General features: G+C 38.6%; 1 protein-coding gene across 6 annotated transcripts in view; it reads left to right on the plus strand.

Moving 5' to 3' along the window:
- LOC134797134 (protein sprint) overlaps positions 1-15,696 on the plus strand; it is a 197,258-nt gene that overhangs the window by 155,817 nt on the left and 25,745 nt on the right. For all 6 annotated transcript variants that reach the window (XM_063769375.1, XM_063769376.1, XM_063769377.1 and 3 more), the window contains one exon: positions 7,213-7,537. In XM_063769375.1, coding sequence (XP_063625445.1) covers positions 7,213-7,537 — 325 coding nt within the window. The remainder of the gene's footprint in view (positions 1-7,212; positions 7,538-15,696) is intronic.

The raw sequence follows: 15,696 nt of genomic DNA on the forward strand, positions 1-15,696 counted from the left end.
TCGGTCTCTCAGATATTCAGTTTTTATTAACACTGTTTTCTACAGTAGTACCGTTGAGGCACCACGTCACTGACACAAAGGCAAAAGCCGCTATACACCAATGCATGCATGCTAATGAAAAATACTGTATTATTTTCCTAGTCTAATTCATACTAAACAACCATGCATAATCTATTTAAAGCATCTAAGTACCTACGTTTACGAATAAACCGACGCGACAATTTTGTATATGATCCCAGCACATCTGTAAAATTAGTTTGGTTACGGCAATAACATAAACAAATATAAAATAATATAAATGTGTAATAAATTTCACATTTCGTCGAAGTCCATTTCAGTTCATCATCAGGTCCATCTCGTGACCCAAGACCTTACTGCTCACCTAGAGGATTCTAACAAACCCACACAACATGTGTCTATCACAAACCATCACCGAGTTCCCTTGCACTTCTTCAAAGTTCATCATCAGGTCCATCTCGTGACCTAACTGCTCACCTGGCTTCTTAAAAAAAAATTACATCATTAATTTATTATTAATAAATCAATCATGAATTTCAAAAATACTCTTTGGTGGCAAACGCAGCCTATGGAAACTATACTACTAACTAATGGCGCTTGCAACTAGGAGAATGTCACATGGGCGTTGCTCTGAAAACCTGCTAAAATATGATCATTTTCTTATTTTGATGCTACCTCAATAATGGTACTACTAACTAAAAACTAAACTACACACTACATATACCCACTAAGATAAACTACCAACTACCTAATTAAAACTATAGATTTTACAGATCAATTTTATTTATTCTCAATTAAAAATGAAAGAGAATCACAATTATCTTTTACATTTCTTAAAATGGTACAATATGGTTCGAGCGAAAGCACGAATTTACCGCAATTGACAAAACCATCACCGTCACATCACTAGTTGTTGACGTGAAAGGGATAGCACATTGCATTTTCAAGTTGACGGAAAAGGACGGGCCACTTCACTGCCGCTCAGTACAACCATATTGACCAGTATAAAATGAACCCCGCGGACAAGAAATAATTTTCAACAAAATAGTGATTTTGACTTACCTGTGGAATGTTATTCCATCTGTTTTATAACTGGAAGTCTTAGATGACTTGCCACACCATTTCACACTGCAAAATCCCATGATTTGAATAAATTGCGATTTATTTTCGTAAACACGCGCACACTGTTAACAGGTCGTGAATTTGGACGCAACTGATCGGAGCGGCGCGCGTGAAATATTTTATAAGCGCTATTGCTCGCACGAGTGGAGGCCGCGAGTCGTCCTATAAGCTATGTCTATAGGGGTTGGTCTGTGGCTTGGCCATTGGTTCTTGTCCAATCTTAGCTCCACTGCAGCACGGCCCTTGGCCTCGCACGAATGCGCCTACAGGAAAGCTCAAGGTCTTTAACACTGTGGCCTCGGTCTTTATCGGTCTTCGGACTTGCTTACACTGGACCACTAATTCAATTCCAAGCTCGATCTGCTCTCTTGCAGCTTGGGCTTCGGCCTGGCACAGAAGCGCGCCGCAATCGGCACTCCAGGCATTCGGCCGTCTGCCAAGCTCACACTTGGCGTTCGATTATAAGCTGTATGTTTTCCGGCAGCTCACTACTCTCACTAGGTGGAGCTCGACCTTGGGTCTCACTTTTTGACATAAATCGGTTTTGTTGGGTTGATATTGGTTAATGACGGAGCTTGATTTTCCTCACTTCGGCTCTTTGGACTGTCGTAAAGACGTTTCCCTGATACAGTGAATCCAATACTTTTTACTTAGCACAAAAGATAAGGGTCTCACAAAGATTTTCCCGCCAAGATTAAGACCGCCTCTGATGCCGCACGATACCGTTTATACTATATAATTTTTTTTACCGTACCTTTATTCAATAAATTATCCTTAAAATTGAAAAATGCACTTATTTTATAACTTCCTTACAGCAAAAACATGTTTTACGGTAAAATTTTGGTTTGAATTCTTTTTTCATTAATCAAAGATGTTTCAAGGCCACGCCGCCGATTCGCCGCCGCCGCCGACCGAATTTGACCGGCGCGCCGCCGCCGGCTAAGTGCCTATCGGCGCTCATATCTACTCCCTAGTAAGCTTGTTGCAAAACGAGGATGCTTCCCATTTGTAACCAGACACTCGTAAGTCTCGTAACTTGTGCGGTTTCGCATCTACCATTTCCGATGCATTCACTACTTGGAGGGATGCTCTGACAGATGCATTGAAAACGGTTCCTTTTATATACCTACTATGAATATCGGGAAACGCGGGATTGCAACCTGAGTCTGATAAACAGACAAGTAACACGAGCATTCCTGTTCCGATCAATGGAAGAGTTGTATTATTAAATGAAAGGTAATTTCTCGTAATATATTTACTAATATTTAGTCAAAGGCGTAAGGTATTTGAACATATTGAATCACTGAACAAAATTAAGTTTCGAAATTATTGAGAGACAGAGAGAGAACATTAGAAAAGTTCTTACCAGGTAATAGTTAAAATACATTTTTTTCTCTAACGCGTGCTCTACCCTTTTAATGTGCTTTACACACATAGGTCATACACGCATAAATAAACTCATTTCCATTATGACAATTATCAAAACTCCAAATTTGCCAAAATCATGTAACTTAACTGCTTTGCTGTTTTTTCCCACCAAAGTTGTTTAAAAAAATGCAATTGCTTGCGTCTTTTACTGAGGCGCGATATTTGGCCATCTATTATTACGAATAGACTACGATATGTCTACGTATTTGAGAAAACCTTATTTACTTTACAATTTCCACTAAATATATTCTAGTCCGATACGAATTGCAGCCGCTATGCCACGGGACACGCGACATTTTATGCAGACTACAAAAGTGCTACAATAAATATGAAATGAATAAAATTCGAATCGATTCATGTTGATACGTTCTGGAAATACGCTCTTTGTAGCGTTCGTTTGAATTTTTATCATTTTGTATCGATAAAATGTCTTTTGAAATATTTTGTGTCAGCTTAAAGTTAGCGCGATTGTGACAAGTTTTCAGTCAGATTCGCTTTTGTATATCTAAATCAAGTGTAAGAGAAAAATGGTAGCGTTGTTAGGTTTAAAAATATTAGACAATAATGGGATTTTTTCTCACAATTGTATTGTATATAATGAGTGTCCTTTACATTTTCATTGTAGAAAGAAAAGTTTCTTTCACAATGTATTAAATTAACCTAAATCCCTTTTATGGCGTACTGAGGACTCTTTTGTGTGGCGAAATAACAGCGAAGCCCTCGGGGCGGTGACTAAATGAAGAAAAACAAAAGCCGACCATTAGGGTTGGCACCGGCCTATGACAAACAATGCCACACAAACATGGCGGCCTAGGGTTGTCCACGAAAGTGTAATCCTAATTAAGTGACTCGAAGAAATAACAAGCAAATAATACGGAGGAAAACGAAGTTTATTTTGAAAGCTACTTAGTAGCGACACTTTATTAAACAAATATAATTCATCGTGTTCATAAATTACGTGTTAAGATTGTCTTGATAGATTAAGTATGAAAAATGGTGACTGTTTTGTTATCGAAACATATTAGATATGAAAATATAGTATGGTAAAGAAAAATAATTGTTACAATTTCCGTCTTAAGCTCATCATTTCTTTTTCGAAATCCGATAATTTCTCTTTATGAATCACATAGACAAAGTCCTATAACTTTCAAATCAAAGGTAACCCTACCTGAAGCGCAGGAAATACCTTTTTTCCTGTAGCGGGCAAGGAATGTGCAATTAATCTCCTGATTCCGGGCTTTGTGAGTAAATAATCTGTTGCTTTGGTGTAGTGTGGGCGAGGCTTGATTGTAACTACGCTGCGATTATGTTTGTACTTCATGGCCTTTTAACATTATGTGAAAAGGAACTTGATAACGCATTATATTATAATTATGTCACATTTTTACGATGGGAGATTTTGGATCATATAGACACCTTTAAAATCTTAGCGTGAGTACTTTAACACAACATTCAGGACTGCGTTTAGTTAACACAATAATTCAATTCTTGACATATACTCTCGGCTCGATTCGGAAAATTAATTAGATTTCTACTAGACTTCAACAAGTTACGATACGGATAATTTAAAGATATTTGTAAGATAGATATGTAAAATTTGACGTTTCCGCGATTCTAGAGGTCCTCTTGAACGATTTCGACAAGTTTTGACTTAGATATCCAAGTCACACCTAGTCGATATCTAATGTAGATCTAGTTGATCTCTAAATCGTCTGTCTGTATCTTTAGGTATTTAAATAAAAGTAAACAAAATCTACCCTCAAATGGCTCCGTAAGCCAGTTGAGGGTAGATGAAGACATTACATGACCAAATAATGTAGGTTAAAGTCAAGTCGTTCAGTTGACTGATCCAGGCGGTTTTGTATTTGGTTGGTTAACCAATAAATGTTTACCTAAAGATACAGACTATAGGTGCAGTCAGCATCAAATAAATAGTGATAGGTAATCAAAGTAGCCAAATATATCTTAACACACCTTGTTTCCATAGAAATAAAGATATGTTTCGATATATTTAGCTACTTTGGCCAGTACTTTTAAAATTAGACTGAAAGAGTAATAGTGACGTGGCTTTGTAACACTTTTCATTATTTTCCTACCATCACATTTTACACGAACACTGTTTTTCTCATCAATTCCGAAGCGTTCGATACTCATGCATATTAAAAAATTCTGCCAACCCGACACCAAATTATTCATTAAAGCTCCACCTGTTACTGTGTTGGCTTCGAATATGATGTTTTAATTAATTGCATGGGTCGTCATCCTGTCCTATCCGTGTAATTTCTATAGCGACGCGAGCGCACGCGAGTAATCTCAGGAAAACCAGTGTTTGTATTTCGAGGTCCCTTGATACAATTCTATATCCAAAAGGCCTCTAACGCTGGGCACTCTGTGCTTTCCTCTCGCCCGTTCTCGCTGAGCGGTTATAATGACGCTCCTGTAATGACCACGGCGTCATATGACCGAATGTGACGCGATGATTTGTCGCCGCTTTTGGGACACGTGATACGATTAGATTTATGGGATCCGTTCCGTAGGCAGATATCAAATTATACTTATACCTACGAGTCGTGCCTCCTATAAAACACTATTTCTGTTTCTGTTCGCTTGGCTGTTGTCAGATTTGAGAATCTTACTTTATATCCCTTGAGGAAAAACAAAACCACATTCAACCCGGCTTACTGAGGGATATGTTTGACATAGAGCCATTGATATACGATGATTTGGAAGTTTTCTTTTAGTTTTTCCGTGATATTGCAGTATGTTGCTTGTATTTTATTAAATCTTGTACATATTTGAATATTACAAACATAGATGGATCATGGAAGAGCAAGTGTTTGTACATACTACTCGTAAGTATTTTTTTTAAACGCTTCAATAAAAGAAAAACAATTGAATAAAATAGAGACCGCCAAAATATAGGACATGCGCTGTTATGACTAAAAAACTATCACTTCCAGAGATCTAGTTCGTTAGGGGCATATTTTTTCCCTATAAATACTAAAATTCAGCTAACTTTAACATGAAATAGTTTGTTTAACACCATACCAATCTGTTATAGTCAAAACGTTAGTAGTTATCGTGCGCCGGCCGCGGTGCCGCTGACAAATTGAGTGTCAACTCCGCGTCATTGCGACAACGTTATTACAGCGATTTTTCATCGGCACCGTTATTCTCCGCATTCGAACCAGAGCTTCGTCAATCACAACCCTCTACAATCGACTTTAACACGGTTGTAAAAGGTTTAAAGTCAAATGTAGTAAAGTCATATTAAAAGGCAATGCTGTTGTGGCCACTAGTACGAATTTGTAAACGAAATCCATCAAACGATCGTAAATCTACTGACAGAATACGACAGCCTACAGTTTTCATTTACTAACAAGACCGAAACGTTTATGTATGCGTATTTGTTTCCATTCGAATATTCGAATACAAAAAGTACCATATAGAGATAGGCCTAAACCCAAAACGCACCTGAAAAAAATAACGCAGTGAACTGGCAACATTCCGCAAATTACCGACATACACAGACACATCGCGTAGCTTCCTATTACTATTTATCCTTTAATACAATTTTAACTTTATTGCCACTGCGTACGGTTCAGTTTATTAATGTTAGATTGTGTTAAGTAGGAGATTTCTAAAGTGATTTTTCACCGACTAAACGCAGTCGGTGTTGCCATCAGCCGTGCAGAGGTTTTTAATTAATACGGCGTCGGCTGTGGCCCGGGAATAAATCTTAGTTAATGTCCCTTTGGTCTGGTCAGAGCCCCATGTGTCTACGCAAACCTTCCGTGTAGCTGTGGTTGGATATTTATTTTTTATGATGCCGGCTTGTATATGGTACACTTATAAGGACTATGTATGCTTTACATTAATCTAAAGACATTTATTGTTAATTCATAGACAGCATTAGTAACCAAACTATTGTTATCACTACACCTTATAAAACAAACTCCCCCGCCGCGTCTGTCTGTTTGTGTGTTTGTTCGCGATAAACTCAAAAACTACTGAACGGATTTTCAGGCGGTTTTCACCTATCAATAGAGGGATTCTTGAGGAAAGTTTTGGTGTATAATTTGTGAACCCGTGCGAAGCCGGGGCGGGTCGCGAGTTATTCATGTAGATAAGTTTGAGGGCCTCAGTGTAGATAGGTACCATTGTAAAAAGCTGTATGCGATCATAATAAGTATTGTCAGTCCAATAAAGTAGGCGCAATGTCGACGACTACAGGCTAACTTAAATTAAATTGGTTACATTTACTTGCGAAATAGAGTATCCTCTATATGTGCCTGACCGCAGTAAGATGAGGTGTAGTGGAATACTGAAGTTTCCCAAATTTGAGCGCGACAGGTGGTAAACTTTGCCGTCTCTCGGGTTATTAGACACACGTACAGTTTGCCATTTAATTAAAATGTTGTTTGGCATGGCTCCAACTCAAGGTCATAATTATGTTAGTCTGAGTCATAACGCTACGATACCCAACGGTATATAAGTAGGGTGTGGCACAAATCTGGTTACAAAAAAGTTAACCAGTTCTTAAATTTTTTCTGCATAATTGGTTTAAACATAAATCGGTACCGCCGTATCAGGTTTTAAGTCTTCGCAAGATGTCATTCAAGAGTTTTTTTTTTATTGTTCCAGAAATGCGACGTTCCTCGAACCTCACCTGCAAGGCGTGAGGCGGCGGGACAGTAGAAGCTCAGACTCCGAGCACGATGAGCGCTCCACGGAAGACGACGAGCGCTCCCTCATCCGGAGCTCGCCCCGCACCCGGCTGCCCCCTCCCCCACCCCCGCCGCCCGATGACGAGCCTCCCCCGCTGAAGCCCAGGGAATTCTTCGAGAGACTCCAAAGCCAAGCGATGCGGGAGGCGCAAGACCGCAAAAGGAGGGATCTATCACTGAAAGAGAGCCAAGTGTTCCGGCCGGTCGACGCTGATGATAGTCTTGGGGACAGCTTAAGTCAGGTTAGTTTTGAGATATTGGTGCAAAAATTTGCAAACTGACCACGGATTGATCTTAGTCCTACTTGATGAAATGTGACGATAGGGCCAAAAATAAAGCTCACTGTTGTTAAATGGTCGTGTGGCATGTGACCTCAAAACAGCACTGAATAAACTACATTGATTGTCATTTCTGTCGTTGGATTTTGAGAGTAGCTCTAGAAATTACATTCAACAATCTAGCTAGAGTCTGTGCTGAAAGAGAAGAGTCGTGAAATGTATGGGATCCAATACATTTTACGACTCTTCTCTTTCCGCACAGGCTCTACCGCCTCGGCAACGAAAGGCACGCTTCTATCGTGCACGTTCGGAGCGTGCGTTCCGGGCCCTCGGGTAACTGCTAACTAGGATTAAGGAAACCAGACGGACCATTGTACCTGTTGGTATGTTTCTTACAAATTTCTTTTCTGCGGTTAAAATCAACTGCTAGTTACGAGTATAAAATCCTCTCTTAAATAGTTTAAAAGTTGTAAATCGCGGGCTTGGAACTTTATTCTCTGATCTAGACTAATGAACCGCATCGCTCTCCGGTCTTGTTCAGTTTTTAGTTTCGCAAACTTTTCTACGAGTTCTTTTCGTCGTACCGTTTCGCTTTTTGCATACTGGATTGTATTACGATCTCATTCCCGAAAGTTTGACGTAGGTACGAAAATCTAGTTTAAATCTAAAATCTACGAACTCTCACTCGCTCTACAACACAACCATATGTGAAAGTGTGACACACTGATATTTATGATGAATTGTTGCTGAATCTTCGTTTCTGAATTCGATCCCAGGATCCGCGAAGAATATTGTATCGGGCTGAAATTAGATTTGGTCGTTTATTTGTAAAACGATGAAAAGGGTGTTTTTGAATACGATTCAGATCGGAACGGCTTCTATTTTGCTTCCATTAAGCTGAATAGGATGGGAATAATGTTATATACGCGTTACATCTTCCAATACATTTCTTGAAATCACATTTGTGGCACAATCATGCTATTTCCGCTAAAAGCCAGTGCTTTTATTTTGTTGAGTCATCTTTAAATGTGAAGAGAATTCTTCAAAGTTATATTCATATTTACGTGCTATAACAACAAGCCGAAGGCATTTTAAAAAGTTTAAATCCCTATTACGGAGTCTTGGTTTACAGATTTTGTTTTCGGTAGCTATAAAAGTTTTTAAATAACTCCGGACAACAATTGAAATAACCCAGAACGTCGAACGGCCACATAATGAAATGCTTTGGCGTCGTGTAAAGTTGCGTTTCACGTTTTGCTTTAAAATTGCATTGTTTTGCCGCAATATTTGCGTAAAAACACGGCTGTTCAGTCGAACAGAGTGCAGCCGTCACAGACTTGTGACAGGAGAATCCTTGAGCCGCAACACTTCTCAGTCAATTGCGAGTGTTGCTTTGTACACTTGAAACCCTTCCGAACTCTTCTCACCCTCGAGAACTTGGGTAAATGGAGTGAGCGGCGACAATTGTTTACGATACCGCCTTTAAGTATTTGGAATATGGTGAAAGTTTTGAATTGTTCTGTTAGTTTATCGGTTGAGCTTCGAGGAAATAATCCTCGAACAAATCAAAACTTAACCTCTTGCTCAATGGTTAATCACCGGAGCTCTCACATTGTTTTTTACATAACGTTTATCGTTAATGTTTATTATTTTAGAATACATAGTTAATTATGTACTGGTACGCAATTTCACATACAGATATGCCTCTCTAACGTCGCTAGTACTATGTAGATGCTAATCTTATTTCACGAAGTCGACGTTAAGCGTAACCTAAGGTAATAAATTGCTCAAGCATCTCTAACTTATAGCTGGTTTGATGGATTCCTGGCTCGAGATACTTAATTATCCTAGCCACGGTTACACGATGAATGGTCTTGGTTTACTTTAAATAAATCAAGAGTATAAAATAAGATAATTGTAGCTTTACTACTAGGGTACCGTGTAATTAAATATTCCAAAGGCTGAACAAAAACTTCATTTACAAGCATAAATTAGAGGCACGACCACAAACCGCCTACGCTCCGGTTTTGCCAACATTATTGATCACTAAATTCATAGCTGCCATTTTGGAGACCGCGCTGCGGTCCGAAAAGTTAAAGGGATGTTCTAAAAGCATAATATTCATTACACTACACTTAGCAGCCCGTGGGGCCGACAATTAACCCTCAAATTAGGATGCTTGGGCCCAAGTTAACTGCGTCCTGACCGTAAATGACATGTGCGAACGACTAAGGTTTTTACGGACACCCTTTAGTGGTAATAATGGGGTTGTTATGTCTTTTGTGCGAGTGAAAAGTCACCATAATATATGCTAAACAGGCAATTTTCTTCTTTATGTGTGACTTGAAACGTCCCTTTTTAAATATACCTACTTAAGTTTATACTAGCAAATTAATATTTTTATTCATACACGAAGTAATACCCTAGGTAGACTTCATTACCTATGTTTATTATTTTGCATTACAGCTTTCAGGGAGTTTATTCGAGTACTAATATGTTCCGAAACAGCATAATTAAAGCATGAATACAGCATCCGCTTTGAACCTACATTATTCACGTTAGTGTCCGGCCATCATTATAACTGGATACCCACCGGGTTGCCTATTTTAAGGCAAATTGGTTATTATTCTACACGCTACTGAAAAAACAGACATTTAGACAAGCCTTTCTTTGGATAAAACCTTTTTGATATACAAATATATTATATATAAAAAGGAAACGCTTTAATGACAATTTCACGACCCTTATTTATCATTATTTTATTAAACAAATCAGCGAATTCACTAATAATTATTCCTACCCAGGAAAAGCATTTCTCATTTTACAAACTAATTTTCAATTGCCAGTTAATCGGAAAAGCGCTGAATTTAATGGTTTAAGTTTGCTGGCAAATGAGTATTTAACATGAACGAGTTTATGAATTTGCAATTAATGCATATTCATTGGGTTATTTTAAATGTACCATTAAATAAAACAAAACTGAACTGTAAATAACCGTATTATTAACAAGTTTAATTCGAGAGTGATATTTTTACTCACCAGAGGACTGGAATTAGCTACTAAAGTATCTACCTACTAACTTCAAATTCTTATTAAGTATACCCAAGGCGAATTAAACTACTTTTAGTGCTTAAGCCTGATGTTTATCTATGATACTGACTATGTACTCGTATTTAACAGTCTTGGAATAGATACCTAGGGGCTATTCATAAATTACGTCATTTCAAATTAGGGGGGGGGGGGGGGTCTGGACATCGGATGACGGTAGAATGTCGTCCGTCGTCCAAAAACGATGACGTAATTTATGGACAGCCCCCTAGCTGTAAACTTATACTTTTTTGAATAAAGAATAAAGTCTTCATCTGCACTTAAGTAGTTCTTATTTGCTCACATTTTTTTACGTTTAGCAAACCTGTACACATCTGTGTCTGCGTCTGTGTACATCGCCTCTAACGCCTGTCTGCGTTTTATGCTCCGATTAAATTTCACAAAGGGTGACATTTCGATCGCATAAATTTGACGCACAATTCAATGCTCGAAACGTGAAATCTGAAATGACTGCAGAGTGGATGCACCCATTGTCTCGTAATCGATTGCCTTTCAGTACAGTTGGGTGCAAATTAAACCGGGGCCAGTGTCCTTTTTTAATCGGAAGCGATTATGTCCCCCGATGGGCGTGCAGGGAGCATAAGTGCTGGGGACAACCCGATAAATTAACTTTAATAGGGATTAGAGAAAAGTTGGTCGATTCGTCGCAACGTCTTATTAGCTCAAGATTTAGTAACATTATTAGTTTCTTACATAATTATTATTTTGTATTTTTTTTGTTGTTTGGTACTTTATTCCTGTTTTTCAACACTTTCTAGACGCAATCGTTTTGCCATACAGAATATAAGATTTCTTGTAAGTACATAAAATTAAAAAAGATTTTTCGAGTAGGTACTGAAACTCACCTCCATAGGTATACGGGCCACGCGTTTTTTTCATACGGGGTTCACATTGACAAAACGTTGTGATTTTGGAAAAAAAGGAGCCTAGTACAGTGACCTGCAATAATATGTTACTCTTCGAAGGCCGCAAAATATGTGACACGCTATTATGGCTCTCCGAATACGTCGTAGGAATAAACAACTGGTCAAGTGCGAGTCGGACTCGCGTTCCAAGGGTTCCGTACATAAGTCCGACTCACGCTTGACTGCACGTTTCTAATAGGTTTTCCTGTCATCTATAGGTTAAGTACAGTAGTTTCAGAGATAAAGGGGTGGGGGGGGGGGGGGGGGTCGGACAGACAGACAGACACACGAGTGATCCTATATAAGGGTTCCGTTTTTTCCTTTTGAGGTACGGAACCCTAAAAATATGATTTCTTGATAAGCAATACATATGCACGCAACATTACAGACGTAACGAATAAGGCTAAGTTGGAACCCCACGATCACGACCAGCCGGTCTCACCCCAGCCCAGTTTCCGGCTCTCATTATTATAATGCACCATCAAGCATGCACCGGGTGCCTTTTCCAAAACGAATAAAATATGGGGGAGTAAGTTCATATTATGTTTTCCAGGTCTCTTACTTAACCATGACATTTTAAAATAGGCTTTGATTGTATATTTCAAAATAAAAATTGGATTATTAGTAAATAGTTTGGAGTTTGGATAATGCCATTGGGCAGAGTTAAGATACTTAATTAGATAGGTACGGAAAAAATAAATACATCATTTTGTATCAAACAAATACAAAATTATGATCCAAGCCATTTAGATTATGTATTTATGTGACATAGTCGAGTAAGAAAGCACACTATTTATGTTAAGGAGAGCTGTACATTATAATACTACAAAAAATTATGAATACCTAAAGGTTTTTTATTAAAGATTGTCAGTGAAATGTGATCTGCTTCAGCACGCAAACCGTTTTTCATGTAAACAGCGTTCGAAACAAAATATGTACCTAGTTATCTGTGAAATTAGGTATTTATACTACCTACAGAATTCTAAATTATCCCTTTTTGCAAATTAGCAAAAGAATTCACAACGAATAAATGAATAGTTTAGCAGTAGGAAGCTAAGTGTCAATTGGATAATTCGCAGCCCGGTCGAGCCGGCCGACTTATTGATTTTTAACCCCGCGTGAGTCATGCACCCCTCGCATCCCAGGACCACAAACACTGTTTGCTCTCTTTGATTGAACTTGAAGAAAACTAAAGGGTCGCCGAGTAAGTTTGTTTGCCAAGTAATAACGGTTTTATACGGTGCCCGTTTCAACTCGCTGTATATTTTGAGTTAGGTAAGTTTTTTTTTACTGTTGCTCGGACGCTCGTTAAAAGTTCCAAGTTGCGGGAAGTTCTTTTGGAATATTGAATAAGGTTTTTGAACTTGCAGTTTTGAACACGGTTTCGAAAGTTTCGAAATTTGTTTGCGTTTCGCTTTGTACATTTTAAATTCAATTTTTCTGGGAACTTCACTGACTCTAAAATAATTCTTAGTATATTTTGACATATAATTCAAAACCAGTCACAGACAAGGATAGTTACAAATAATTACTTATTATGTTGATATTTTTAGAGCAGGTTTGCACCACGCACAACTGACGATAAACGATTACGTCCTGTTATTTTTATTTTGTGGTTGTTGCACTTGTTGCAACCTATTAACAACTGTTAAGGACCCCACGTAAGTACTTAAACGTAACTATATGCTTAAGTCAGCAGACAGTTTAGTGCAACACGCCTTTACTCCCCATTTATCTAAGGAATTTCCTACTCTACAGTTCACTGCGTCCGTTGCAGTCTCATAGACTGACGATATAACCCAATAACCTCCCCATCGTCGAAGGCACAGGTGGCGCAGCCACCGGCTAAAACATCTCACCCATTCCGGCACTGGAAGCACGTGCTCGCACTTGGCACTTAGTTGGCAACTCGCGTAAACGGGCCCGGCGACACTAAACGTCAACTGCTGTATACTTTTATGAGTCTCGGCCAAGACGCAGATGTCTCTTAAGAGATTACGGAGGGTTTTGAGATTATGCACCTTGTTGATGAAAATTTGTTCGAGTTTGAATTTTTTATAAGTACGTTTTGTTTTCAAGTTTGGTGGCGTTTACTTTGGTTGGAAAATATCTTGAGTAAGTATTTAAAAAATCTTGAAAATATTTAGGTTGTACTTAACTAGATACGATTCGATTTTAGATTTTCTTGTTTCTAATTTTGATGCAAGTTGAGGAAAGTATGGGCAATCTAAACATTTACTTGAGCTCCATCTTTCTGGTAGGTACAAATGAAAAAGAAGGTGTTTCAGACTGATGAGCCCGTGAAATTCATTATTAGTACATTGTGCAACATGGGGCGTAAGTTGAATATTGCAAACGAGAGTAAGTTAAATCGCGACGGCTTGCCGGAGCGATTTATAGACTCGAGTTTGCAATATTATTACGCCCCGAGTTACACACAATGTTTTTCATCACACTTGGGATACAAAAATTAAGTATAAAGACAAAAAACTGTTAATTAAGCCACTAGAAACTTCATAACTCCCTAGGGAGAACGCTTTTTCTATAACTCCCGCTAAACCTGCGTGCAATTCCACATTTACTCAGCGAGTGTGATGAAAAAGTTATTAGTGTTATTACGTGCCCCTATCTGGTGATGCATGGATGGTTGTCATCTAACTAAGGTCGATTAAAGCAACCCAACTGTTCACATTCGGCATACTTTCATAACAATTTCGGTTTCCCAAACTCCGGTAAATCCAACATATAACATGTCAGTACATTCCCTTAACGACCGCTTTCGCCGAAGAAAACTAATTGCAATCTAACTTGGCACATAAATCTCAAAGCACATATTTGAGGTGTAGCTAGCGTCCCGAACGCGGTTCTGGACTATTGTGCCCTGAAATTTAACACCTTGGCTGCCGCGCGGGCCTTTGTGCCATATGATTCATGGCGCCATCACCACGTTTGTTATTGTAACCGATTGTGAAATTAATTTCATCGTCTAGATTGTCGCGTTTCCGCAGAATTATTGTCGTGTTAAAAGCCCCAAATTGCTTCGGATTAATTATCATCGTGTCATTTGTTTCAATTCAACGAACGCAGTTAGCGGTTAAACAAATTAAGGGGGAATTGTCAGCACGAATGTTGCGATGTAAAGCGTACCTGCATGGTCATTAATTACCTATAAAATTTTAAATTGATTAATGAATTAAAACCCAGCATGAAATCTTTATTGACTCTTTAATATTTAAGTTACCAAGATATTTTCTGAAATATGCAACGATTTATGAACGTAATTGGAGTTCCTAAGAGGCTTGTCCGAGGCAGACTGCTGACTTAATCGGCTTACGAAGTGTGTTCGGCAGCGCTGGTTTATTCAGTTCGGTTTGAAATTTTAATTATTGGTAGTATAGCTGGCCGGCGGCTGCATGCGACTAAATATTAATTTATAGACGGCTGGAGCTCGGGTATCGTATTGAGTTCCGATTTGTAATTCATTTATGTCTGTCGCTATAAGTTGCATAACAATGGCTCGTGGCTTTAAGACATTTTTTTAACCAGCAGGCGTATTATGGATCGCTTTATCCACGTGATAAAATAACTGTCACTTTTTAACTCCGCGGGATAGAAACCTACGTTTACCCGTACGTTAAAAATTTACCCTTCCATAATAGAAAATGGACCAGCCAAAATGTATGAAACAGCCAAATTTTTTTTTCGCGTTTTCGGTGTTGGTCTTATAGTAAAAGTTGCTCAGTATAATCCCAAATCCTCCCTGGCAACGGGAATGCACATATTTTTTAGCCACCTGTGTTTGTTATTGTCAGGAGAAGGTTCTTATGAAAGTAAAAATTAAGAAAGTGCACAAAAAATAAATACATATTGTAGGACTTTATAAAGTTTGTATAAAAAACTTTTTAATATAGAAAAATCTTCTACAATTCTATCGGAGTTGTCTAAAGCCTCGGCCTCACAGACCGTGTCTGGAAGATTCTGGTTCCCCGTGTCGGGCATGAGCAATGTGGCGAGCGCGGCCACCAGCGCTACAACACCAAACATCGTTGTTGGCAGGCCAGACCAATACGCCATCTGGAAAGCGGAAACATTATATATTTACCTGATATA

Source organism: Cydia splendana, chromosome 14 (genome assembly GCF_910591565.1).
Source record: "Cydia splendana chromosome 14, ilCydSple1.2, whole genome shotgun sequence".
NCBI lineage: Eukaryota > Metazoa > Arthropoda > Insecta > Lepidoptera > Tortricidae > Cydia > Cydia splendana.